Source organism: Columba livia, chromosome 3 (assembly GCF_036013475.1).
Source record: "Columba livia isolate bColLiv1 breed racing homer chromosome 3, bColLiv1.pat.W.v2, whole genome shotgun sequence".
In the NCBI taxonomy this organism is placed as follows: domain Eukaryota; kingdom Metazoa; phylum Chordata; class Aves; order Columbiformes; family Columbidae; genus Columba; species Columba livia.
The window spans coordinates 85,715,719-85,742,043 of record NC_088604.1 but is presented as its reverse complement, the minus strand read 5'-3'; the positions used below and the strand labels follow the sequence as shown (position 1 = coordinate 85,742,043).

The 26,325-nt window shown below is 42.8% G+C and overlaps 1 protein-coding gene and 1 long non-coding RNA gene across 5 annotated transcripts in view; one reads left to right on the top strand and one right to left on the bottom strand.

Moving 5' to 3' along the window:
* VIT (vitrin) overlaps positions 1 to 26,325 on the bottom strand; it is a 53,435-nt gene that overhangs the window by 13,112 nt on the left and 13,998 nt on the right. Inside the window, exons 3-13 of one of the 4 annotated variants that reach the window (XM_065057970.1) lie at positions 25,789 to 25,854; positions 24,692 to 24,848; positions 22,609 to 22,742; positions 18,288 to 18,365; positions 15,013 to 15,093; positions 12,526 to 12,732; positions 11,828 to 11,878; positions 7,805 to 7,843; positions 7,648 to 7,704; positions 6,951 to 7,013; positions 3,193 to 3,240 (exon numbers count right to left, since the gene is read on the bottom strand). In XM_065057970.1, coding sequence (XP_064914042.1) covers positions 3,193 to 3,240; positions 6,951 to 7,013; positions 7,648 to 7,704; positions 7,805 to 7,843; positions 11,828 to 11,878; positions 12,526 to 12,732; positions 15,013 to 15,093; positions 18,288 to 18,365; positions 22,609 to 22,742; positions 24,692 to 24,848; positions 25,789 to 25,854 — 981 coding nt within the window. Of the gene's footprint in view, positions 1 to 3,192; positions 3,241 to 6,950; positions 7,014 to 7,647; positions 7,705 to 7,804; positions 7,844 to 11,827; positions 11,879 to 12,525; positions 12,733 to 15,012; positions 15,094 to 18,287; positions 18,366 to 22,608; positions 22,743 to 24,691; positions 24,864 to 25,788; positions 25,855 to 26,325 lie in introns of all 4 variants that reach the window. The other 3 variants (XM_065057971.1, XM_021289402.2, XM_065057969.1) reach the window with 3 other exon arrangements.
* On the top strand, positions 1,654 to 24,191 carry LOC110359718 (uncharacterized). Its single transcript, XR_010471525.1, has 7 exons — positions 1,654 to 2,027; positions 7,465 to 7,590; positions 8,211 to 8,333; positions 10,316 to 10,568; positions 17,414 to 17,589; positions 20,037 to 20,146; positions 22,563 to 24,191. It is a non-coding gene; the product is annotated as an uncharacterized LOC110359718 (long non-coding RNA).

The following is a 26,325-nucleotide window of genomic DNA, read 5'->3' as shown; positions in this document are numbered from 1 at the left end:
ATGCAAAGGAAGGCAGTTCAGCAGCCAGGCAAAGGCAGTGGGCACTGCAGAAGGGCACTTTGAACGAAGAGGCCACAGGACCAAGTGTTTCTTGCAGGCTGAGGCTGGGCTGTGTACTTGCGTCTGGTGACCCTGACGCTCCACCAGCAGCCGTGGACTCCCAAACCCAGGAGAGGAAAATCTCATCAGTATGATTTGGCAATGCCCCCACTTTGCCCTTGCTTTGCCTGTGTATAAATGCCTGCAGGCACAGTCCCACAGACACTTTCAGGTGGTGCAAACCAGCCTAACTGCCCAAACCAGCCTCACTGCCCTGTTCTGGCCAGGCACCCTCCCACCTGCTCCTGCCCCACCGCCAGCCCCAGTGCCTGCCTGGTCTCGACGAGACGCAATGAGAAAGGGGAAAGAACGCAGTTAAAACTCTGAGGAAAGCACAAGGCTAATGGTGGGCTGGACCAGCCCACTGACAGAGCTTAGCCCTGGCCACGCAGGTGGCTGGGCAGAGGGTGGCTGGAGGCACAATGGCTCTTTCTGCTGGCAGTGCTGGCTTATGGTGGTTTTATCTGATGCGGAAGTTATTGGTGATATGAGGGAGAGAAAGAGAAAGGAAGCAATAGCTTGGACTTCTATGTAGCCTCTCTGACAGGCACATGGATGAGAATGATTGTGGGTTTTTTTTCTTTAAAACCTGAAACAGTTGGTGGCTTGTCCTCCTGACTTTGTATGTTCCAGTACAGGCTTTAATTCCATGGGCCCATAACAGTTCCTTAGTAATAGACCAAAGACATGCTTTGTCCCACAGCCTGTGCACCACATACCTCACATGTGCCAGCTTGCTATCCCAAATGTGCAGTTCCCCACACTCGCCTTATTTGCAGAACAGAAAGTAGGTGGATTTAACACTGTAGTGAAATTAGATATTAACATGTGCCATTCATTTTAGCAATTAAATTGTATAGGGTAGATAATTCATAGTTATCTGCCTCATGCATTTATCTGCATCCAATAAAAATCCATATTTCTTAGCCAGGAATACAACTGACATTAGCTTTGTTGGTATGGAAAACCCAAGTGATACAGCACTTTTCATTTTTATTTGCCAATGCAATTACCAGTTCTTGAAGGTTGTAGGTCAGCTAGCTGATTTGTGCTTAGTATAACAACAAGGTCACCCACCAAATAATCTTCCCCAACTAATTGGGGAGGTGGTCAGTTTCTATGGGCCTCCCTGTTCTGCCAGTCCAATTTAATGTTGTTATTGCCATGGGAATTTCAGCTTGCTGCATGGGCAGTCTACTCCATGCTAATTAAAGTTCCCTTCACTGATTGTCACAGCTGTCCATCCTGATTAAACTTCCCATTCATTTAAGTAAGACAGCAGTGACTACATCCACGCCAGAAAACATTCCTTTGAAGTGACAATCTGAATTCATCAAACTTTATCACACTAGTCTATGCAGGCACTTCAGTTGCTGAGAAACTATTAATACAACATCCCTTCCCCCACGCTCACCCTCTCATTGCATTTAATGTGATCCATCACTTTGTGCCTCAAAGTACCCCTCTGCACATCTGGTGCTAGTGCTGTAGCTTTTTTTCTAAATAAGCACACTGGAGGCTACAGCAAATAGAAACACTTCCTCTCTTTGGCTCAGACTGCCGCTGTGGGAGAAGGGAGATCTGTTTGTGTTTGGGACAACGCAAATTTTGATGGCAGCTGCTGACACTAGATTTGCAAGCTAATGCACGCGGGCTGTGCTGCTTGTCACAGCTGGTGCAAGGGTTAGTCATGCCTCAGCTTTGAAGTAAGCAGAGTGTTCAAGGGAATGGTCTTTACAAGGGCCATCAGTACCTCCCTCTCCAACAACAAAACCGGAGATGGAGAAGACATCTTATGTTGGATGGTCCAGCCACTCGTAAGAGAGAGAGTACCCTGTAATGAACTGGCCTGTAGTTCATGCAGCCTGCTTTAAGTGCTCCTGAGGAAAGGGATCTCTTAAATATTGAACACATAGAATTTGCAGTTGGTAAGTGTGCCTGATTAAGAGCTGTGCAAGTCTGGGTCTTGCTGCTACTTGAGCCTGCTACAAATGTAGGGGTTTTTTTTTCCTTCACTCATCAGTAATTATAAAAATGTTGACAGCTCCATATTGTCACTTGTCCTGGTTTCAGCTGGGATAGAGTTAATTTTTTTTTTTTTTTTTTTTAGTAGCTGGTATAGTGCTGTAAGAATGAGAATAATGTTGATAACACACTGACGTTTCAGTTATTGCTAAGTAGTCAAGGACTTTTCAGATTCTCATACTGGCCAGCCAGCGAGAAGGTGAGAGGTGCACCAGAATCTGGGAGGGGTCACAGCCAGGCAGGACAGCTGACCCAAACTGGCCAAAGGAATCCAATCCATCCATACAATATGATGTCGTGCTCAGCATATCAGCTTGGGGGAGGTGGCTGGGGAAGGTGATCGCTGCTCAGGAATGGGATGGGCATCAGCAAGTGAGTGATGAGCAATTGCATTGAGCAACACTTGTTTTGTGTATTATTTTATCGTTGTTATTATTGCTTTCCTTTTCTGTCCTATTAAGCTGTCTTTATCCTAACATCAGAGATTTACTGTTCTTTTCCCCCCAGTACTCTCCCCCATTCCACTGTGAAGGTGGGGCTGAGTGTGAATGGCTGTGTGGTGTTTAGCTGTCTGCCACGTTAAACCACATCAATTTTAAAGGCTAAAATGTCAGAAATTTTCAATGATATTCATTCTTTATGCTCATCTTCCTTAGTTATCTGAATGTGTTTCCTAAGTACATTGACATCAGAATAATCTGTCACCTCCTTCACAGATTGCAATTCTAGACTGCTAATCCAACTGTGGCATTCCCAAAATACCTTGTTTACAGATGGATTTCAGTGGTTTGAGCCCATTTCCTGCAGTGTACCTGCCAACTCTTTCTAGAGCTCATCTGTTCTGCTCATACTTTAGGCAGGAACTCAAGATGTGTGCAAGCGCAGAATAATTTTAACTACTAAGATGTAAACTATATGCCTCGTTTATAATTTTAAATACTGCAATTACTCCTTAAAATTAGATTGTTATCAGCAATGTCATGGGCCTGATGAATAGGGTTAGCTTTCCCCATGTGCTGTGGAAACCAGATGTTCCCAAACTAGTTACTGGATGCTTTAAATATTTACCTGTATCAAAAAGGTTCAATCCAGGTTTCCACAAGTCTGTTTCCACTGCTTTTGCACATGAAAGAGAAGAAAAATTATTACTGAAAATAATGAAATTAGTAGAGATTACAAAGCTCTGACTCAGTCTAGATAGTGAACAATCATACAGTGAACAACTAGGACCTAAGGAAATCGGTAAACCTAGAAACATTTATGTGCACATTTCCAGCCATATTTAGGAGCCTCATATAACTGCCTCAAGAGCATTAATATGTTTTATTATTTTAAATATGCCTCTTCAGATCTGTTTTTCTTTTGCTTCTCTAAATTGCATTGATACTGAGGCAAGTATACTGACTTCAGTATACTTTTTCTTGGCTTAGGTTGGTTTTCATTGAAAATCTGCAAGTACCTCTCATCTATGATTTTTCTGTCTTCTCAACCCATCCAAAACAAAGAATTTGTCTAAATTTTTCTTGCAGCCTATCAGGCATGGAAAACTTTACCAAAACTGCTGCTTTCATAAATAAACCCCAAAGTGTCTTTTTTTGGAACCTGCTTAAGAGCTTTCCCAAAAAGTGATGTTTTGCTCTGGGCTACAGCCCCATGAAAGCCCTTGCAGCCGACTAGGACAAGGACGGTAACAAGGAGCACTGGTGAGATCCTTGGCCCCTGACAGTCCATCTCCAGGTTTGTTCAGAGGGTTTTACAAAGACATGTCGGGCCTGTTGAATCCATACTGCCTCCCATGCCCGAGTGTCCCTGCCCAGACCGGCAGCTGGTGTGCTCTTGACTAGAGCAAATGGCTGAAGCACAATGTAGCAAGGGTAAGTGCCTGTCCCACTTGTCACAGGTCTGCATTTGCTGGTGGCGCATTGCCAGGGACTGTCCTCAGTGACTGCTGCACAGGCTCCTCTCACTTCTCTGACTGTTTAAGCTCAAAAAACATGCAGATGCTTTTTGGTAACTTCAGGAAAATTTTTTTTTTGTCAGTAGGAGCAACACTGAAATTTTCTGAGATTCACTCTTCTCAAGAACTACTTCAGCTCAATGACCGCAGGTGCTCTAGTCTGTCCAAACCCATACGGGTAAAAGCTGTCTATTGGTTCTCTGAGCACTCTTCTCACGTCTCACAACCTTTTAAAACTTGCTGTGGTGAGAAAGCCCTTGTTTTTTCCTTCTTAATGAAGAAAAGCACTGGAAAAGTGCTAAGGGTTTTGGGTAGCTGGCTGCAAACATGTGGAATATACAGCTTTCTGAGTGACCTGTAAATCCAGGCAAAAGCACCTTCTTGCATGTAGTCCTAAGCACATAACAAAGAAAGCTCTTGATGAAATGCATATCTGAAAAGGAAATTATTATTCTTATAAGCCACTAGGGCTTCTTCTTTTTTCACTTGTTGATGCCCATAAAAATGAAGGTTTGGTTTTTAAAATACTACAAGACTGGCATTTAAAAAGAAAAAGACACCACCACCACCACAACTCTTCAGTATAATTGTCTTGAAAAAAAAGCTCTGGGCTAAGTGAGTATGGAATTTCAAGAGTGTTAATGTGCATTGTTAAGAGCTTGGAAAAGTTGAGACTTTCTGAAGAATGTGCAGCCAGAAGCTCTGCAGGCAACCAGTGTGTTGGGATGGGTGTTTTCCCAGCACACCCTCTTGCTAACCTGAGCCGATGAGAAGTTCCTCGACAGCCCGGCCAAACCTGCAGAACTGATCACTGTTGTTTGCAGAGCAGCATGTGCACAATTGGTAGGATCAAGAAAAACAACTGTTCTTTCCAAGAAAGCAAGGAGTTGTTCAGGAATTTCCCTTTGATCATTTGAAAAATTGGCTGCTTGGAAACAGCACATCTGAGCTGCCAAAACCTGGCCTGAAAAAAAGATCAGGACTCATTGGGAGTATAGCAAGTATGTGTTTGTGGGTTTTTACCTTCTTGTTCTGTGATGGAGAAAACAGAATCATTCATGATGGAAAATTTGTACTTCATATGAACCTTTGGTGGGACCTTAAGATGCCTTAAGCAATTAGGTGGTGTCAAATTCTGACTTTGATTTAAACAAGATTCAGCGCTGTGATCATCCTGCTTCTCTGGCAAAGATTTGGCTAGCCTGAGGATTAACCAGCACACCCTTTGGTCCAGATGTTAGGGCTCGTCCCATTCCAGCCCTGCCAGGAAGGCAGGCCTCTCACCACAGGCTATACCTGCCCTGTACATGGTTTCACATAGTCAGTGCCATGACTGGCATGTTTGCAGACAACATATTTGCTCTGCTGTTCTGCAGAGGCAAATATTGACCTGCTGTCTCCCGTCTAAAGGTGAGCATTGTTTTTGATAAGAGCAAAGAGAGTTGGGGGACCACAAAAACCATGTGATGAGAAAAAAAAAAGAGAAATGGCTGTGGTGCTGGTATGGCCAAAAGGGTATGACACACAGATGGAAACCAGAGGGAAGAAAAGGGAGACAGAAATAAGGAAGAGAGGTATAAAAGTGAGGGAACAGAGTAAATCTCAGGAAGAGGAGTATACCCACTTTAAGTATGCTGCAACTAGGTCAGCTACAAACTGTCATTTTGATGGGGAGATTGCTGCGTAAACTTACTTGGCCTGTATTATCTAGAAAGCCCTACTGTATAATAATGTCCTCTAACCTCAGCATCAAAGATTACTTTGCTCTCTCCTGTTGCTTCCTCCATTGCTTCCCAGCTCTCACCAAAGCCCTCAGGGCCCTGGGACACACTGCAGCACTGCAACCTCTCCCTCCCCAGGGATTTGGGATTTTGTTCAAGGTCAGCTCCTCTGCAGCACAGCTCTGTTGCTCTGGACTAGGCTTGAGTACAACAGTTGGCAAGGGCTGTGGGAAGCATCTGTGAGTCCTCCATCTGTGCTGCTCAGGGACATCATGTAAACACATACCCTTACCTTTGCTCCTTGCATCTGTGCTGAGACTTGTACCTTGCTATCCTGATCCTCATCCAACCTTGCCTTGCTGGTCTGGCATCCTGCCTCAGTTGGTCAGACCTGCCTCATTGCTGGGGACTTGCCTGGCAGCCTGAGCTGTCAGCTGGCCCCAGGTACCACCAGTGGGCCTGCTCTGCTCTTCTTCTTGGGGCTTTCTGGGTCTGCAGCACTTGTCAGCAAGGTACATCTCTGTCTGCCTTGATGCCACCCTGGCTCCCATCCCTCGCCCTGCTCTGGCTGCTCCCAGACAAAAAACACCTCTGAGAAATTTTGCTGTCAAGTGAGAGTTAGTGTTTGTACATGCACCAAGCAGTCTGTTGCCCCAGGAAGTTGGTGTTCTTGCTGCATGCCCACTTGATGGGCCTGCTTTCTGGCAATGATGCTGAATTGCGCAGCCAAGGAAGAAGGAAAGTACTGGTGATGTTTCTACCCTCACTATTAAAGGAAAACTCTACAGCCACAGTCAGCCTGGAGGCTCCTGGCAACAACAGGAATAGAAGATTCAGCTTGATCACAGACCAGATAGGCTGCACAGAGCTGTTTTTTTGTTCCTCATTTTGACTAACAAATAAGTAAAAGGGCAAGCATTGTGGTGGATGTTGATTCCCACGGCCTGAAACAACAGCTTTCCAGTGACTGAGCTGTCCTTTGCCTTCCACACTCAGGAAGCTGCTAGTTGGCATGCAGTGCCTGAGGCTTGCCCTGGTCCTCCTCCAGGACACACGAAAATGATGTGCCGTACTGCTTGAGAGCTAATTCTAGGTTGCTAAAACTATGAAAGAGAGCATAAGAATCTGCTGTTAGTAATCTTGCTCACCCAGGTGGGCTGGAGAGGCGGCAGCCCTCCGGAAGGCAGCGACAGGCTCTTGGCGCTGAAGACCTGCATGAGCCAACAAAGGGGTGAGAGGTTAGAGGACAGTGGCCAAGGAGAAAGAAGCATGATTACAAGGGACGTGGTGGCCCTGAACTGCCTTTCTGCACATATTTTCAAACTGAATGGAAAAGGAAAATGGAAACTATGGATTAAAAAAGAAAAGAAAAAGCTGAAAGAGGCTGGCAGAAGTGAAGAGTTTAAATGTTAGTAGGTGCTATGCAGTGTAGCTATACACCTGTGCACAAGACCAGCTAGTAGTAGGTCCTAAGACACTGATCATGCTCAGGGCCTGGAAACTGAAAGCAAGTGTCTCCTCTAAGGGTCAGGCCTTCATCCTCCAAACGTACGCAAATGCAAAGTCCCCCTTTCATATTACAACAGCAGATGCTGTAAAAACTTTTATAAATTGTTTTAGAATATTATTTTGAGGACAATTCTAATTTTCATTATTCCACAGGGTTTTTTGGTTTGTTTGTCTGTTTTTCCTGAAAACAATAACCAGTGTGTTACCTGCTCCCACGGCACCCTGCTATGAACGTGGTAAGGAGTGGAAAACAGAGCATTACTGTGTGAGTCAAGAGAGGTGAGTGGCAGAACTAGCTACGGGCAGGAACAAGAGAAGGGATTGTAATGTCTTTACCTGTATTGGGTTGTAAAATATTTCTGTTACTTGCAGAGGTGGAAGTTCCCCTGAATGCTTTCAAAATATTACATTGGTTAGTACATGGATCTCAAATACAAGATTTCCTAGTATTCTAGCAATATAAATGACTAGTGATTATTAATTTAAGACATACCTGTATTCTGTCCTCTTCCTTGTGCAGTCTGAACCTGTCCTAAGTAGACATTAAGATGGAAAAGTGCAATTTATACCATGTTGGGGTCAGGACTACTGCTACCTTTTTTTTTTTTCACTGACTCTCATTTTATAGCTGTCAGAGTTAATGGCTCGTATAGAGAAAGCTTTTATTAATATACTTTCTCTGATATTAACTCCATACATTTTGACCTGACTTAAGAAAGGATGGCTTTGCTCATTCTGTCATAGATCAGCCTAGTTAACATCCCATTCAGTTATGAATATTACTTGTACAGGTCTCTGGTCTGCATTTAAAAGGTTTGTAGTTACTGCTGTGATTTGCTTTCCCTTATAATTTTCTTTCTCTCACTCCCCCTGGTTATCTATGTTTACTTCTATTTCAGTACCATCCAATTGTCCTAGTTGTGTGAGGAAGCTTAACAAAAAAATACAACCCAAAACAATGCCCCAGACCAGATTCTACCCTTTCTGCAGAGAGTGAGTGAACACAAGCAAGCAGGCAGACTGTAAGTAATGAGCCAATGACAAAAATAATGTGGGAGAATTCATGTGTCTGAAACGTCTTCACCACCATCTACACAAAAGGCTTTTTTTAAGGTGATTGGGTTATTAAATTCCCATTGTTCAAAAATACTAAAGGCTCAAAGCATTTGCAGATGAAAACCACATCTTTAATCATGCCTTTCATTAATTATTCTCAAGAAGCTTGTTAACAAACTTATCCTTTAACAAGCTGTTATTCGTTCATTTTCCCAGAAAGATTAATTCCAAAGCCTGCTGAAATCAGTGGGAATGTTCTAGCTGACTCCTGTGAACACTGGACGGGGCCCATGAGACATTTTTATCAATAAGATATCATAAATGAGACCATTTTGCATGGTTGCCTCAGAAAACAGGAATTGCTGCTCCTTGGGAACTTGATATTGCAAAATTACATGACAGCAAATAGCTTGTGGTTGACCCAAACTTGACCCTTCACAGGCCACTGGAAGCCCTTTGATGAGATTTCTAGGAGTTGTCCTGGGAGACCTGGTGAACTCCAGAAGCCAAAGAGATCCTGTTTAAGAAAATAACAGGCTCATCTGCCAAAACCGGCAAGGCTTTTAAACTCGGTAAACTTGTGCCTCTGGCTCCAGGTGAACCATGGCTGGCCCAGTCTGACTTCTTAGGCTGTGCAGGGAAAAGTCTGTCTGTGCAGCAGCGTTGTGTGGGTTTTTGCAGGGCACACTTTCCTTGCGGGAGATTGCTATATGCCAGTGAGGTGGAAGAAAATTAACTCTGAGTCTGAGAGATCTCCTTGTTTTGGGTTTCCCACAAGCAAGCCCGAAAGTGTATATAGCACCAGTTACAAGGTCAGTAGAAACAGATTACAATGGGGTAGAGATTAGCTCAGTATCAGCAGTATTTTATGCCGCATTTTTAATTCCATGTCTACCCTACCCTCCGCAACCTGGCTTTCTATCTATGCTCCTTTTGTCTGCGCTTGGCCTTGGGACTCTTCACTCCTGCTGTGCCCCACGTGCTCACTCAGTCTGGCCTCTGTGTGGCACTGAGGATCATGGCATGGTTGATGACTGCAGTGTTCACACGAGCACTGGATTAATTCCCAGTCCTCATCTAGGGTCCAAGCAGCTGTGCAAGAAAGGATTGCTTGAAGAGCTGGGATAGGAGGGGGCAAGTGGGTTGGTGGCCATTGGGAGCGTGCTTGGTTAACTGCCGTTGGAAAGAAGAAGTCGTCATTGTACCAGAGTGTGGCTGAAGTCAAAGTTGTGCCCTGAGCAGGAGAGAGTTTGCATCTACTTTCAAAGCTCACTGCCATTTCTGCTTTCCCCCAGGATCATCCCTGACTACATACTGCACTGGTGAAGTGCTGCACTCATTGGTAGGGCAGGTAGGAACGAGCTGTCAGATGTCATCCTAGTCACATCAGTGGTTTTTCATTTAGCAGTTTTGCCATATCAAGCCTTAAAGCAGGGGTCCTGTAATGAAGCAGAGTCTCAGATACTTTTCCCATTTCTATATCTTTGACAAGCAGAAGATAAAGGGGAAAGAATAACAAGAGCTAGAACAGAAGAGCTTTGCCCCTGCTCTAATGCTCTAAGCGGCAAGTCCTGCTTTTCTCTTGCCCCTGTGAACTTTTGCCAGTACCAGTGGCTGGAACTGGAAATACTGGAGACAACAGCAGCCACAGCCTGTGGTCTATTTCAAGGCTATTTACTTTTGAGGCGTCTTTTGCAGGCAAACTACCAAAGCCCTGTGAGAGGTCAATCTGTGAGTCCCTTTGAGCCAAGATAGACAGAACATTTCATTCTATCTGGTCAAGCTAAACTCTGGTTAAGGCCAAGGGCATCATCAGAAGCTCTAGCCTGAATAATAGGAGTGAGTCCTAAAGGCTTCTCAGAGAAAACTGATAAACTGCTTTGTGTTATAGCTTCAAAACTGTATGTGTACTTTCTGTATTTTTTTTTAGCCAGTTCTTCTCTTTTAGAATCAATAAGAGACCAGGAGAATTCAGGAAGCCAGATACTGAGAACAGACATGCTAGACATGGTCCTGGAAATTGTATGTCTGTGAAATCAGAAGTATGTCTTCACCACTCTTCCAGCCCACAACAACCTGTTCCTAAGACTGATCAATTTAATATTTTGGGAGTTAATTTATGCTTAGAACTTCAGTAAAGAAAATTGTGTAGAGAGATGGATCCAAATTGCAATGAAGTGACCATTGAAAGACTTGAAAAGGTGAGTGTTGCTTTTTTTTTTTTTTTTCATTTTTTGACCAACAGTTTGGTGTTCTTAAAGACAAATGCAACCTTCCCACTGATTTCAGTGTTGCCAGAACTTCACTCTCAACATGCACCTCTCACTGACTGAGGAACTTCAAACAGTGTTTCTAATTGCTAGTAAAGACAATAATGGCCTCTTCAGTGCTCAGCCTGCAGGAATAGGAAATAGAAAAGAGGCAGGACCAGGTTTACAGGAATGTTAAGTACCAAATTATGCAGATTCCCACTGACTTTAAATCCTCTTGAATTGTGTTGGAACTTCTGTAAATTATGCTATATACATACCTCCATGTTTGTCTCTGTAAGATTAACCCCTCCAGCCCTTTCTTTTATTCTGGGCTCACAGGTAAATTTGACTTAATGATGCCTGTCCTCAGGCCCTGAATTGCCCAGATGATACCTGCTACGTGCTTGGCTCTAAATTACTCGGCAGCAAGGATGGCTGCAGTTACATATGTGAGAGCAAAGCTGAGCTCAAGGCACTCAGAAATAGCAATAGAGCATAAAACCTAATGATGGCCTAGCTTGCTTTTCACTCAAAAGCAATCATATCCCCATGCTCAGCAACTTGCAAACAGTTGAAAATATTCTCCTTTACTTGACTGCACAGCTGAGTAGTTACACATTGTATCTGAAAACACCACTAAATACTTGTATTGGAGGCTGTGGGCTGCAATGGGAGTAGGCTTCTGGATCAAGATGCAGAGCTCTGAGCAGCCGCCGCTCTGCTGCCAATAATACAAGAGGCATGCCAGGAATAACATCACATTTATACCAGGCTCAGAACCACAGCCCAAGGTTTTCCAAAGAGCATTGGTTTAACACAAGTCTCAGAGCTCTCAGCCTGAAGTTTAGATAGCTATGCAGCCCTCTTCATCATGTATCTTACAACTAAATCAAGTCTCCCTTTGAGAGAGTAAGACAGAAAGAAGCAATAGGAAAACACAATTCAAACAGCACAAGCTTTGTCTCAAGTGTTCCAAAACCCAGCATTTGTCAAGGCTGAAATGAGCAGATATTCACTAGAAAGGCTTCCCCAGAGCTGTGGGTGAGCAGCACCTCTGACATTCAGGCCAAGTGTCTGTTTTTCAGTTTAAATCCAGACTTGGATTCAGTCATTGAATTTGCTGAGGCTTGAAAGGTTATTGAATCATTGCTGCCTTAAAATACACTGTACTGCATGCCTCGTGGCACATACTTCTTTACCATACTTACTTGATGCTGCAGCTACCACAGATGAGTATGCTGGGTGGACATTGCTAGAACCTAAAAATAAGAGATTTTAATTTTCACCTCTTGAACAAAAAACACCAGTGTTAATGAATAGGAATAAATGGAGGAGAGATTAAGGAAAACCTGGTGTGCAAAAATCATATGAGAATTCCCTCACAGTGTTTAAATCTTTAAGAATCAAAAGCTGTTACAAAAAATGCCTACTACAACTTTCATTTATTGAAAGTTATCACAAAATTAATTCTGAAATGAGTCTTGACCTATTTTTTGAACTCTCAGTGGATCAAAGAAGTATTTGTTGACTCCTATACCTGAAAATCATGACAGCATTTGGGCATGGAGAGCTTACTCTCATATGAATCAGTTTATATGCCAGTATATTATATATAAAGATAAAGACTAAGCACAATTTTACTGCAGATGAATTCTGATCTCAGAGAATCTATATGCTTTTGTGTTTATGTAAGACACACTAATTTTGTATTTATGTCTAAGGCACAACTCTAACCATAGCCCATCTGCCGGAATTAATTTCTTTATCCATGCCGAATATTTCTGCATTGAACTACTGAATTCATGAGCCACTAAATTATGGTATATTCAGCAGCATGTCCTGTTCCTTAAATTTTAGAAAAGCTGTAAGTCAGGAGGAAAGCAATGCAGACATCCATGCCACTGACCTATATTTCTGAACCTATGCAGTCCAGGTCGAGTCTTGGCTGCAGCTGCAAGTGTTGTGGTTCTGGTTGTTGCAGCTGTTGTTGTTGGCTTTGGCATTGTGGTGGAAGGGTCCGTTGTTGTGGTTGTTGGTGTCGGGGTTGTGGTGGCCATTTGTGTAGCTGGTGTCGGCACTGGAGGTGTCTGATGCTCTTTGTGGATTGTGTCCCCTGTAATAACATTGACATGATCACTGCAGCTGGATGAGAGAGTGCAGAGGACGGCAACAAGGCTGGTGAGGGGCCTGGAGCACAAGTCTGATGAGGAGCAGCTGAGGGAACTGGGGCTGTTTAGCCTGGAGAAAAGGAGGCTGAGGGGAGACCTTATTGCTGTCTACAACTACCTGAAAGGAGGTTGTAACATGGAGGGTGTTGGGCTCTTCTCCCAAGTAACAAGTGATAGGACAAGTGGAAATGGCCTCAAGTTGTGCCAGGGAGAGTTCAGATTGGATATTAGGAAACATTTCTTCACGGAAAGGGTTGTGAAGCACTGGAACAGGCTGCTCAGGGAAGTGGCAGAGTCACCAGCCCTGGAGGTGTTTAAAAGACACATAGATGAGGCTCTTAGGGACATGGTTTAATGCTAGATTTATGTTATGTTTGGACTCGATGAACTTAAGGATCTCTTCCAACCAAAATGATTCTATGATCACTGCAGCTGGATGTGTGACACACATGGAACCATCATTAATAGCACTCACTGTTTAAGGCAACGCAGGCACCGGTGTTCTCCTCAGGATGTCCACTAGCATCCTCACCTGTGCAGCCATTAGAGCCTTTGTTGCTGTGAGGATGTGTGGCCCAGGTGCCTGTGTGACACAGAATTACATTGCTCTGCAGAGGGCGCTGACACAGCCTGTAATAGACTTAGTCTTGCCCCTACACTTTCTCTTTGGCCAGGAACATCTTTCAACCTGACAGACGTTTCAGACCTATGAAATGATTTGACCAGCCAGTTGCAGTTGCATTTCCATTTTGCCATCATCTTTTCTCAGTGTAATTAAGCAGATAGAAAGTCCATATAAATGGATAAATATAAATGAATAAAGTCTACATAAATGGATATCAACTGACATAAAAGGTGATGATTCGGAGTCCAAGACCAGAATAAAATAAGCGTTGCCCACCACAGCACTGAAATGCTTTTGGCAGAAAGACAAATTTTATGTAAAGGTGATTCAGGGAACAGGTCAGAGCTAGAGCAAGGAACGATAGGGCTTTAGCTGAGGGAAGCAGGGGAGAGTACCACTTGGGAGGTGCTGATTTCATCTTTGACTCATCTCACAGTTCCTACTACTTTTAAAATGTATCATCTGTTGTGAGAACAGAGACAATTCTAGTTGCAAAATTTGCATCTTAAATATCCTTATATGAAACTGTTAACATGCTTACAGCTCTTTCAAGTCATCATCTTGAAAAACAGCCTTCATGGTTATTTTCTCCACCTATCTACAAAAACACTGCCCTAAAACATATCCCATGTTCACCTCAATCTTGTTCCTCTCCTCCCTGCCCATATCCCCAGGGATGGCCTGACATGCTGTGTACACTGAAAGGCAACGGTGTGCAGCCTATTCAATGCTGCACAGCACAAGCTTGTATTTTATAGCTGGATGTTCTGCTTTTGGAAAGCATCGCCATGAAACTGTCTGGTGGATTAATTACCACCTAATGCTAGCCAGTGAAAAACTCAGATCTCAGACAGTTTTAATGGGATAATGCTGAAAGAGAGTTCAAAAGAAAAACAAAGCAACTCAGCTGAAAAAAATCAGTATGAATGGCTCTCTTTGGGCTGAACGGTGCCCTGCTCCACGCCGCTGCACTAAAAGAAAGAAGACAGAGGGCACAGTGATTCTTCCCCTGCAATCTGGTGCTGCAGGAGCGGGGAGCAGGCACATCAGCCAGCTTTATACCCCAGGCTGCGAGGAGCAAGGGAGCTGAGAGCTAACAGTGTTAGCAGAAAACCCAAGGAAGCAGCATAGCAAGAGCAAAGATGTTGCCTTGGTGTGTGTTGGCTGGGTTTCTGGTGGAGCTTTTCACACAAGAGCAGGGCTGTCAAGGACTAGCCGTTCCCAATGCTCCCATGGGCAGAGTGCCCATCTCCCTCACAGCATCATCAAAGGGTTTGCAGGGCACATGCCTTGCAGAAGAAACTGCCAAGAGCTGTGACGCAGGCTTTTGAAGTTCATGGCACCTGAACTCACCCAAAGCGCAGCCAGAAATTAAACTGAGAGGGTGCCCTCTCTTCTCTGAATTGGCACATGCCCTTCAGGCATTGTTATAGATGGTCACATAATGGGGCTGGTTTGGTGGGAAAGAGGCTGTAGAGAGGAGGTTGGATGAGAGCGCTGAAGCTGTATATGTTGCCAGTGTCTGCTTCCTATACACATCTGCAGGCAGCTTAGACTGGGATAAATGCTGTAAAAGAGCACTGAGATCCCCAACCCATACCTTGTTCCGATGTTTTTTCTGATGCGTTAGCGGTATCTGCACTCTTCATAGCTTTTAGGTCTTGCTCTGGCTTTTTAGGCTCTGAAGAAAAATTAAGCATATTAGGAAATTCAGCTCTGGAAGAAAATAATTTTAGTTCTCCTATGTAGAGATTATCGGCCCCAAAGGAAAATATCCCATCACCTGGCATTAGGAAGGTCAATCAATCTAATAAGAGCTTTCTCACCTAGTGAGAAAAAGTGATGACTGGGTGCCTCTAGAGAGTAGTCACTTCATATTTTTGGTGCTCAATTTAGGCATTTTCACTGCCCAAAAGCTCCTGCCAGCGTCAATAGAATTTCTGAAGTGAGCAATAAATATTCGTAAGATTAATGCATCATAGTGTTGATTTTTCCTCTGAGTAGCAGCATGTCCTGAGAATTAGGGTCACAGTGTATGTAGGGTGTTTGGGGAATACTAGCTAATACTAGCTATTTCAGTCACTAATTCACATTCAGATGTAGTTCTTTCTTGCCTGACATTGTCAGATCATCTTGGATGCCATGAACTGGCTTAGAAGGAAAAGGGGGACTTTTCTTAGACCTTTTTTTTTTTCTTCTAAGACACAAAGTCATAAAAGTACTTGGAACATTTATTACAGTTTATTTGCTGCTACCCTGAAAAAGAATCTACCTCTGCTGTTATGTCTGAGGATTTTGATCTCCTATTTTTTTTTTTTTTCTCTAGCTATTTTGGTAGCATTGACCTATTTGAGAAATTACTTCAGGGTTAATGGTTTCCAAAAAAATGGTATTATTTTTTAGAACAACATCTTTCAATTGCTTTTGCCATCTGTGAGTAGTTATAATTTTGAGAAGGTTTCTTCATGCCCAGCATTTGGGAAGCACTGTAACCACCAGCAACATTTAGTGAAATGACAGGCACCATGAATCTCCACTGCCACTGGGATGAGAACCAAAATCGCATCTCTGACAACTGATCAGGTGTGAAGCAGAATTTTTTTTGACTGATCTGGCAGCAAGTGAGTGTAATCCTCAAAGGACTGCCTTGATCTCTTACAGATAATGGGTTGAAGTATCCAAGTGTGCAATGAGGTCTCCATAATTTAAATCATATGAAAAAAGGTAACTTTTTTAAAATTCAGAAAGAAGTAGGAAATCCTCTGTCTCAAGATGGCCCAGCACAATATTACAGAGATTTTTCACCTTAAGTACAAGTCATTTCTAGTACATTATAGCTGAGATGTCTGGGCCAAGGTGGCAGGGCTAAAGAGGGCTGATGGGGCCAAGGGGGTCTTGGGGACAGTGGACAGTGACCATCAGATCTCTGTGCTACCTGTGGGACAGGGCTGGGCAAAGCAAGGTAGTGGCGTCCTCAAGCACTGTGTTTTATGTAACAGTTATTATTGGCTCCTTTGATCATTGTGGGTTTTCTTTGTGTGCATGCTAGTCTTTGTTGCTAGGATCCTAACATTTTCATTCATGCTGTTCGATTCAAGAATGAAGTGACGGAAGCCACTTGCATCTTTGGTTTGCTGCAGGAACAGGCTCATCGTATTTTGTTTGCATGACTGAAACATGAATTGATGACACTTCCCATTTCTGTACTTATCCTTACATAATGTGGATTTTAGCTCTTGTGAAAGAAATAGTTTTTTGCAACCTGCTGAGCTCAACCTTGGCTGTGATTGTCCCTGGTCTGGAGTGAGATGTTTGGGCTGATACTTGAAGCGTGGGTACATTTTGGAATGATGAGATGTGGTTTTAGTAAATATTTCTTAGAAAAAGCAAAGATTTGTAAGGTATTCCCTCCCTTCCAGTAGTGCATAATATTTCAGTCAGTAATTCATCCTGGAGAAGGGAGACCTTATTGCAGCTTTACCATAATTAAAAAGGGCCTATAGGAAGTATAGGCACAGACTTTTTAGCAGGGTCTGTTGTGATAGGACAAGGGGTAATTGTTTCAAACTAGAAGAAGGGAGGTTCAGGCTAGACATGAGGAAGAATTTTTTACAAAGAGGGTGGTAAAACAGTGGCACAGGTTGCCCAGAGAGGTGGTAGATGCCCCATCCCTGGAGACATTCAAGTCCAGGCTGGATGGGGCTCTGAGCAACCTGATCTAGTAGAAGATGTCCCTGCTCATGGCAGGGCGGTTGGAGCAGATGACCTTTGAAGGTCCCTTCCAACCCAAACTATTTTATGATTCTAATTCCTGCATACCCAGTCAAGATATGTATGAATCTGTACAGATTTGATTGTAAGTGCAAAGGAATAACAAACTAGAGGCATGGTTTGAATGATGCATATTCAGTCTGAACAACTACAACTTTGAGATTTAAATTTGTCTTTGTGCTAGTAAAAGTCTAAAGATGAGGAAAGAGCTCTGTACTTTGCTTCCACAGACCAAACAATAACGTACAGGAGAAGAGCAGGACTTCAAGCAACCTCTGTGTGGCCTTGGATGGATGCATCCACCAACAGGCATGTGAGTTCATGGAGAAGATACCGCATGTTTTGTTATACTCCATCTCACAGTGGATAAACTCAGGCCCAGCAATCAGCAAAAGGGCCATGTTAAGTAAGCATGTAGTAGTATGAGACATTCATTTTGTTTTCATTCACACCCCCAAGGAAGAGTCTGAACATTACACACTTGATACAAGGAGCACAAATAAGTGTCATTTCAGTGATGGAGGTACTTCATGTTCACTGAAATATCAACTACCACCTTGTGTGAAACTTAATTAAGGAACTCTGAAAACAGCTAATAATTTAAACTGATTTGAGTCTAACAGAGTAGGGTGCCAACTGAAATGGTTATACAGAATAGGTCCGTATCGTATCATCCTTAGCTAAATCTGCAGTGCATTGCCATCTTTGTAATTACTATTATTCTTTATTATTATGTTCTCAACACTGAATATCCCCCAAATAACATGACTAACATTAGAAGAAAGTTAATATGTCAAACCTCAAATGCTTTCGTATAATTAGTACAGCATCATATTCACTAACAGATACGAAGCAAGTGGGAAACCACTTGGAAACAGAATTCTGTGAAACATGGTATGACCAGAAAATAGAAAATGTCTGGAATGATTTCCATATGCTTAACATAAAAAATGCCACGAGAGATTTGAATTAGATACTAAGGGATGCATTGACTTCTCACTTTGAATAATTATATCTTTCTTATAAAGGTTACAAAATATAACTGAGAAACTGCAACAGATAGTTGTGAATGGAAGTAAGTGAAAGTCAGTCAAAATTACTTGCCTGATTTCACAATTGTGCTTTTTGAGGAAGAATATTCAAGAGTTGATGGATATGTCACACCTTTTCTTGGCTTGCCCTCTAAAAAAAAAAAAAAAAAAAAAAAATCATTAGACACCATCACAAAATATTCTAAGCTTTCTAGCAACAAAACTCCCATCTAACATATGCATTCAGAATCAGGCCCTGCTTCTTTATTGCCCAACTAACTTTCTTGAAGATTTCTTTCATCTGATGGTAGAATCTCAAAACCATGCCACTAAAAATACCAATGCCTAAATCCACCATCGTAAACAAACAGATAAACAAAATTAGAAAGCATGAAAACATAGTCATGGGAAGGATTTGAAGAGGTCAGGTAGTTCATTCCTTTGCTCTCAAATGGTGTTAAGCATAAGGGAACCTTTTCTGATGGACATCTGTATAACCTATACTTAAACCCACAGCCTCCCTAGGCAGCCTTTTCCAGTGTCCAACTATGCAGATGAGTTAGAAAGCATGTTTGATGTGGGATTCATTTCGTCACACGCAGCATTCCTTTCTGACCTCACTTTTGCAACACGCCATTTCTGGCAACAGTCTTTTGCAGTAATAACAGTGAGAGAAGGCTGTGCTTGTGTGTGGGAACATATGGTACCTACATTTAGATCTAAAATGAGGGTCCTGACTTAAAACAATGAGGTATATTTCCCAGTTAAGCTTTAAACCACAAGTCTTGTTAGTACTGCAGCAGATGCCATCTCTACTGGTATATGTGGCCATGCAATTCCATCTCTTGTGGCAATTTTTGTATTCCCAACGTATGTCTATATCACTGAATGCAAAGTGTGGCAGAGAAGCCCAGTGTAGGGAAGACAGGTCTCTAGGAGTTGGTGGATGTAGGACTTCCAGACCTGCTGGCTGTCTCTACAAGATGCTGTGCTATGTCATGCATCTAGACCACCTCAGGTGAGACCTACCTCCACCTCTTGCAAAACCTAAGTCATGATGGTGATGCTACGTTTGCTTTACTTTATCCCCTTGGTGGATTCTTTCAGAAGGTGTATATGGCACTGTGAGCATGTCAGTTATCATCCTGGGTGACTAACCCAGAGACAAACAGAGCATTGAACAGAATTAGCTGCTACAGTCTGAGCCACTCCTGGGAACTGGGGGCTGTTTCACCTGTCCTCTATGTGCAGGGATGGCCATAGAGCTGGAGAGGCATTGTCCTTTTTCCCTTTTCATGTCTCTAGTTCCTTTGTTTTGCTGCTCTTTGAAATTTCAGATGTCATTAAAAAACCCTCAATGAAGAAGTTAGTTTGACTTGCTAACAGGGCAACAATGTAAAGAGCTATTCCATTTCTCATTTACAGTGGTATAAACTGAGAGCAGCTCCACTGAAGTCAACACAGATCTGGCAAAGACCAGATCTGGCAAGTTAGCATGCAAAGACAAGCTGGAATGAACTTCCTCCTTGTCCTTGGGTCTCTCACAGAGGCTGACCTAGGTGAAGCCAAACAGGTCTTCCCTTCCATTTCTCCCCAAATTAAAACCAGGATAAGGAGCCAAGCAGGACTAGGGAACTCTTCTGCCAATTTTATAGAAAGACGGAAAAGTTATAGGACTGCAGATGATTTCTAAATGCATTTCTTTATTCCACACAGAGGCAGAGTTGCCAGGTGTGAGTGGCTGGTACACAGACATAGCAATAGTGTAATAATCTGATCTTAATTTAGAATCTTTCTGTGCTAATCTGATTTTTAATGCAAGTCTGAAGTCCACTACTGTGCAAAAAAACTAGCTGGCGTGAGGAGGCTGGCTGCTCCTGGATGCTGGAGTTTTTGATCAACAGCAACTTGCATCTCATATGTGATCAAGAGGTAGGTCTGAGCTCTGACCTGAATGTGGCCTTGCTCTCTGGAGCAATGGTTATAAGTATTTTCCACTGTCTGGAAAAGGTTGCATCTAGGTTGGAGTTTGCTTAACAGACTTCAAAATGGATTTACATGTGGGCTGAAAACCTCAACTTCTGGCCGTTGAAGTACAAGCCATGGGGTGGTGGCTGCTCCTTCTCTCACGCTTATTTGTGATGAGCAAACCCAGAGGTTTACGACTCTATTTTCTTAACCCACTAGCTGCAGAACTCCCACTAAACTGAATGGAGTCATTTAACTGAGTGCCAAGGCATTTCAGTGCTTGAAAGTGAATACCAGCACATTTGCATACCTCCTGGTGTGCTGGCTGCTCTCATCCCAGAGGAGAGACCTTGTCCCCCTCTGCCCCTAAATCATGCCACTTCATTGCCTGGGTCCCCCGAGGATCCCCTTTCTGTGCTCTTTTGTGTGGATGCTCATTCACAATTTAAACATCACAAACTCCTGGTGACAATATCCTAACTTGGAATAAACTGTTGGTACATTTCCAGTGTACCGTAGCGTGTATGTGTCTTGTCTGCTGAGAAGGAATTCAGCTGGAGAATAGGGTACTAACTTCAAGATCTAAAGCTGTCCTGAAATTAATGCCTTAGGTGACTTCATATTTTTATTGCGGAATGCTTTATGCAACTCTGTCTTTTTATGACTCATAATTGTAAAAAAAACCCAACCAAACAAACAAACAAAAAAAAACCCCAAAAAACAAACAACAAACAACTCATCTCTTTTTGACAGTGAGATCTAACTGCATTCAGCCTCAGGCTGCTGAGATGAATAGCCCTCCCTTCCTGGGGTTTTAGTTTTCTAAGTTACTCTCTAAAAGTCTAAAATTTCCACATTGTCAGTAGGTATTGTGAGAGTTTCTTCCTATTTATATATGAAATATGATATGATATGCTGTGAGATTTATGCTTGAGCTAGTCTATAAACTAAGTAGTTCCACTCACATGAGTGAGAGCACTCAGCTTGCACAAAATTAAGTGCATGAGAGACAAATCTCATCATGCTTACACATACCCAGATTTCTCGTCATCCCCTGTTACATGTGCTTATATAACAACCTCTTCTTGGATGTTTTTTATAGTGTCTCATTAATTAAGAATAAGGATTTGTTACTATAAATCAAAAATTCCTACACTTTTATGAGATAACAACTGAGCAGCAGTGTATTTCCAATTTATGTATTAGAATTACAATGTGCTGTTTGTTGGGGAAAAAAACAGCAACAAGTAGCAATTCAGCTTCTCCAGGAAATTCCTACTCATCAAAAATAAATCCTCCTCTTAATGTGGTGTACCCATGGCAGAATGCTGTAAAAAGTGCATCCAAATATATTAATGCAAGCACCAGATGACAGTTTGTTTTGGTCAGTTTCTCATACCTCCTTTGCTGTGCACAAAATTTGACATGAAGAAAACGTTTATTTTCAGTGGCTGTTCAGCTGCTTGAGCTGTTGATTTTGATGTAGTTAACTAACATCAGCTGGTCATACCTATCCTAAACTTCTGAAAGTACAGACCAGCAAGAACTTACCTGCTGTATGGATGCAACAAGAAGTTAGATGTAGAAATTGTATGTGAAGCAAAGTAAATTAGATCCTCCTTTCACACAGGTAAAATGAATGCAAATAGGTTTAAGCTAATCTGAAGCTGGTATAAAGGGGATCTAATTTACAAAAAAAAAAAAAAAAAACAAACAAATGAAAAACGACCATAAAAACCCCTGTGAATTTTGTCAATGGATGCAAGTGAGCTGCTGTATATACTATGGGGAGAAAAAAGGAATGAGCATTAAATTAAGATGGATTTCCCTGCACTGAGTAGGTATCAAAACGGTATGACTAATAGAGGTGGGAAGAATTCATAACATGCTTGGAATGCACCAGTAGGATTGCTTAATAGAGAGTTTGCATAAATACAGTGTGGCTATATATAGCTTGAGGTGGGTTGACAGAAGCCAGAAGTCACTTCAGATGTGAACTCAGGTGCAGGCTGAGGATGCTTCAAATGGTCAAAAGGCTCGTTAATTCCCTCAGCAGCACTTCTTACCAGGGTGGAGAGCAAATACAATGGGAAGACCTCCCCTTCAGTACTGAGGCTTGAATTTTATGCACCGATATCAGGAGTTAAGGTGCCCTCAGGGAGTAAACCCAGAGCACCTGTCACCTCCTGCAGTGGGCTCAGACCCATGCTGGGCTGAACTGAGCACAGGGCTGGTGGTGTGTATGTCTCCCTGCAGGCCATGTAGGATGCCCAGAATAAAAACTGCGTGAAGGGCATTATTTAGGCTAAAGCTAGGTGGGGTGGGCCTGCGCTGACTGAATAGATCTTTAAAATGAGAAGGCTGCTTCCTCCTCTGCCAGCTGCTGTGTGGGGGTCAAGCAGGGGGTACAGGTGGCCCCGCGGTACCTGACACGAGGAAGGATTCCCTCCAGCGCGGCAGCGACAGCGACCGGACCCCATTGGAGAAGCTCCCGCGGTAACCAGAGTGGCCAGCAACTTTCTGGACAAGGATCTTCCCACCTGTGTTGTCAATTATGCCACTGCAAGGGGAAAACATGGTGTCTGAAGGTGGAAATTCCGCCCCCAACCTTAGAAACTGTTCAACAGTGCAAGAGGTATGAAATGTTCACTTTTACCTTCAAACCAGGGGGTGTATTGGAGCTGCAACACTACTGCTGTGCCTGCTGCTCAGAAATATTTGTGCTTCTTCCACATAGAGAAGAGCCATTTGTTACAAAGTGCTGTCAGGATCTGTTTGCTCTTCCCACTGATCTACTGGTCCTGTGTTTAAGGCTGACCTAGTTGTATGCAAGAACAAGCTACTGTCTTCGTTAAAATTCCTGTAAGCTTGATTGAACGACTGAAGATACAGGAGAGGTACTCAGAGGAGTTTTCAGGCCAACTATGTGACAGAAATACAAATATGAGGCAAACCTCCCACTTGCTTGACTTTTTCTTTTCTAATGACAATGTTTTCTTTGAGTTCCAGTATGTGTTATCTGCAAAAACCTAAGCCTGATTCTGACCTCTGCATGGGGTAAACAGTATTGCTGGAAGCTGTAGAAAACCTGGCAGGCTCCATGTGCGGTGCACATTCAATGGTATTTGACACATGATGTAACATGTATCTCAAGACAAACAGAAAACCTTGAGTGCATGCAACCTGCTGTGGCGTCATTAGGAAAGCAGCAAACACGAGTTGCCTGTGAAACTAGAGGGGTGGTAGGACTGGCAGGAATGACACTGTGCAGGAAAACAAGACATGGGCAGCAAACAGTGAAGAATATATTAGAGCTGTAGCTTTCTCTGATGATTGCAAGAAGCTGCTGGTAAAACAACTGTAGGGAAAGGAAGGCCACTGTCTGCAGAAATGCAACATGTAAGCTAACAAAGCCAAACCCAGCTGGCAAATGGGGAAACTGAAACCCTCACAGCAACAATACAAGCAGCCAGCACTGGGCCTATGGGGAAGTCACAATCGCCATCAGTATTTTGTAACTTCCCTTTGGGTTAAGCTCTGCATGCAGAGACACACAATTTCCATTGTGCACAGCATCTGAAGGAAGAATTTGTCATCTGAAGCCAGTCACCGGGCAGTCATCTCCCCAGCGAGGGGCTGAGTGGCAGGAGCTGCAGCCAGGAGGTGGCAGCCCTACGCGCAGCGACACGTCAGCCTGTGCACTGCACTGTGTAGAGAGAAGGTGCAAAGTCCCAAAGCCTGAACTATTCATTTAACTTCACTCAGGATCCCAGCTATTTTACAGAACTGGAAGCACTGCCATAGCTCAAATACCTCTGAACAAAGTCAAGTTGTCAGTCAGGCTGTGTAAGTTCTTACTGCATTTTCAGTTGCCTCTGCATCCTGTCTGCAATGATGGTGTGTTTTGCTTGTGAAGTTATTCTCCATTAAAATTTTATGCACATTTTTGCATGGCTAATGGAACTCTGCAAAATTTCTGCTATAAAATTTGTATTATACATTTTTCTCATCCAGTGTCATTTTCTGTGGCAGGAAAGAACATTACTCAGCCTTTGATGTCAAGGACAGTTAAATTCAAATCTGGAGAACCAAAACCAGTCCCAGAAGTGTGAGAGTTGTATGTGTTCATCACTGGTAGTATGCCTACTTTTTTATAAGCTTTATAAGTAACAGCAGCTCCATTGCGATCTTCCACTTCGATAATAATAATACAATAGTGATTTGCTATGTGTGAATGAGAGATCTTCAAATCTCAAGACACTTTTCCTAAAGTTGAGAAACATTTTCAAACATGACTGATTTCAAGAGGAATACTAGATTGACAGCACTTTATAAGATTGGATCCATAGCATCACACATGGTCTTTCTTGCAGGTTTTTTCTACTAGAAGAGCAGCCTGCAGCCAAACCTACAAGGCAGTGGGAACTTTAAAGGGTCTGAAAATCCAAGAGCTCCCTACGCTGAAATGATGGTTTTGCCTGAGTGCTTTGCTCATTTAGACTCACTCACCTGTGAATTGCAGCATTGCACACACTGGAAAAGGAAGCATAAATGTCTGTGCCATAAACACGATATTTTACATCTTGACATCCAGGAGGGCATTTTGCAATGAATTCTGGATTGATTATCTTCCCCGCCTTGACATCGCAATCGATCTGGGGTACATCTGTGAGTACAAAATCTTGGTAAAGTCAGACCGAATGTTTTTATAGCTGAGTGATCTTGTCATGAAACAATGAGTAACTGAGTGACGGGGTTGCCCTCTTCTTATGTCTTTGTATCAGTGGTTTTGGAATACAAGACACATCTATGTGTTCTGCATCTGCAATATAACACATAATAACCCCTTTACTAAGGGATGTGGCTGTAACTAAAGATGGATTAAACAAGCCTGAGGATATTTCTGACCTTCAGTGTTTGCTTCTCTGAAGGAAATACCCATTATGATTCTTTGCTGGAGAGAGAAAGCAATGTAGTCACCCAGACTGTGGTTAACATGTGGGAGGGAAGGATTAGGGGAAAGACTCTGCACACACGAGGAGGGATGTCTCCCAAGCCTCCATCTGTGCTTATGTGGCTCTGTGCCAGCTATAATGCCAGGCTACAGCCACATCGCATTAGCTTGCCCTCGAGAGGCTTGTTTCTCAACTAAATGAGCAAAATAATTTGTGGACAAAAATAATCTTACAGGAGTATAGTGAAAGTTATACATCCTAATGCACAGAACATGCACCACTTGTCTCATGCTAATCAGCTACATATGCTTTGTGTTACAGCAAGTCCATTTCACACACTTATGTCTTGCTGTGAAAATCTTAGTGCTTGCTTAGATCCTTGTGTGGTAACTAACGACCTGTGAAGACATTTTAGTAGTGAAGTATACAATTTCCCCTTTATGCACGTTCAGTAGCACACACTGTACTTAGTGACTTGATTTCAATAGAGTAATGTGAGTTACCATATGATCCCATTGACTGTGCATTGACTGCACAACAACCGTTGTGTTGTGAAGGGTTACCAGAATATAAGCTCACTAGGCACTTTTTTTTTAATGCATCAGACATGTCTGCTGTAAAGCAGCCGAGAATACTAAAGGGTCCACTTACATAGCTTAGCCTTTTTTGTCTTCCTTGTGGCTTCCTTAGCTGCGTATGTACATAAAAGAAACACACCTAAAACGAAGAAAACATAGTATTAGGAAAAAGTGGGACTATAAACATCAGCCACCACAAGCTCCTGTGCATCAGATTTCCCAAATTGGAATCAATAGGTTGAAAAAAAATGAAATTGGAATGTTCTCAGCCACAACTAGGTTTCTACTTGGTTAGCTTTGCAGTCAAGATGGCATCTATTGTGGGGTAGTTTTTTGAAGAGGATTAAAGATGAATTCAGCTCACATGTTCATCTGTGGAAAGATGTCATTGGGATCAAAAGATGCCATTGATTCCACGTGGTCCAGAAAACCATGAAAGGCCCCAGTATTTCCACAGGTGGTGGAAACTCTTTGGTGTGACAGAGATGTCAGTGAAACAATATGCAGTGTGCCTAAAGTGACAGGGAAGTTAGGAGAGAAAGATCCTTCTTAATAACCCCATGGAGAGGTTATCCTGTGAGTTGTGGCATATCTCGGGTGGTAGCAGGTA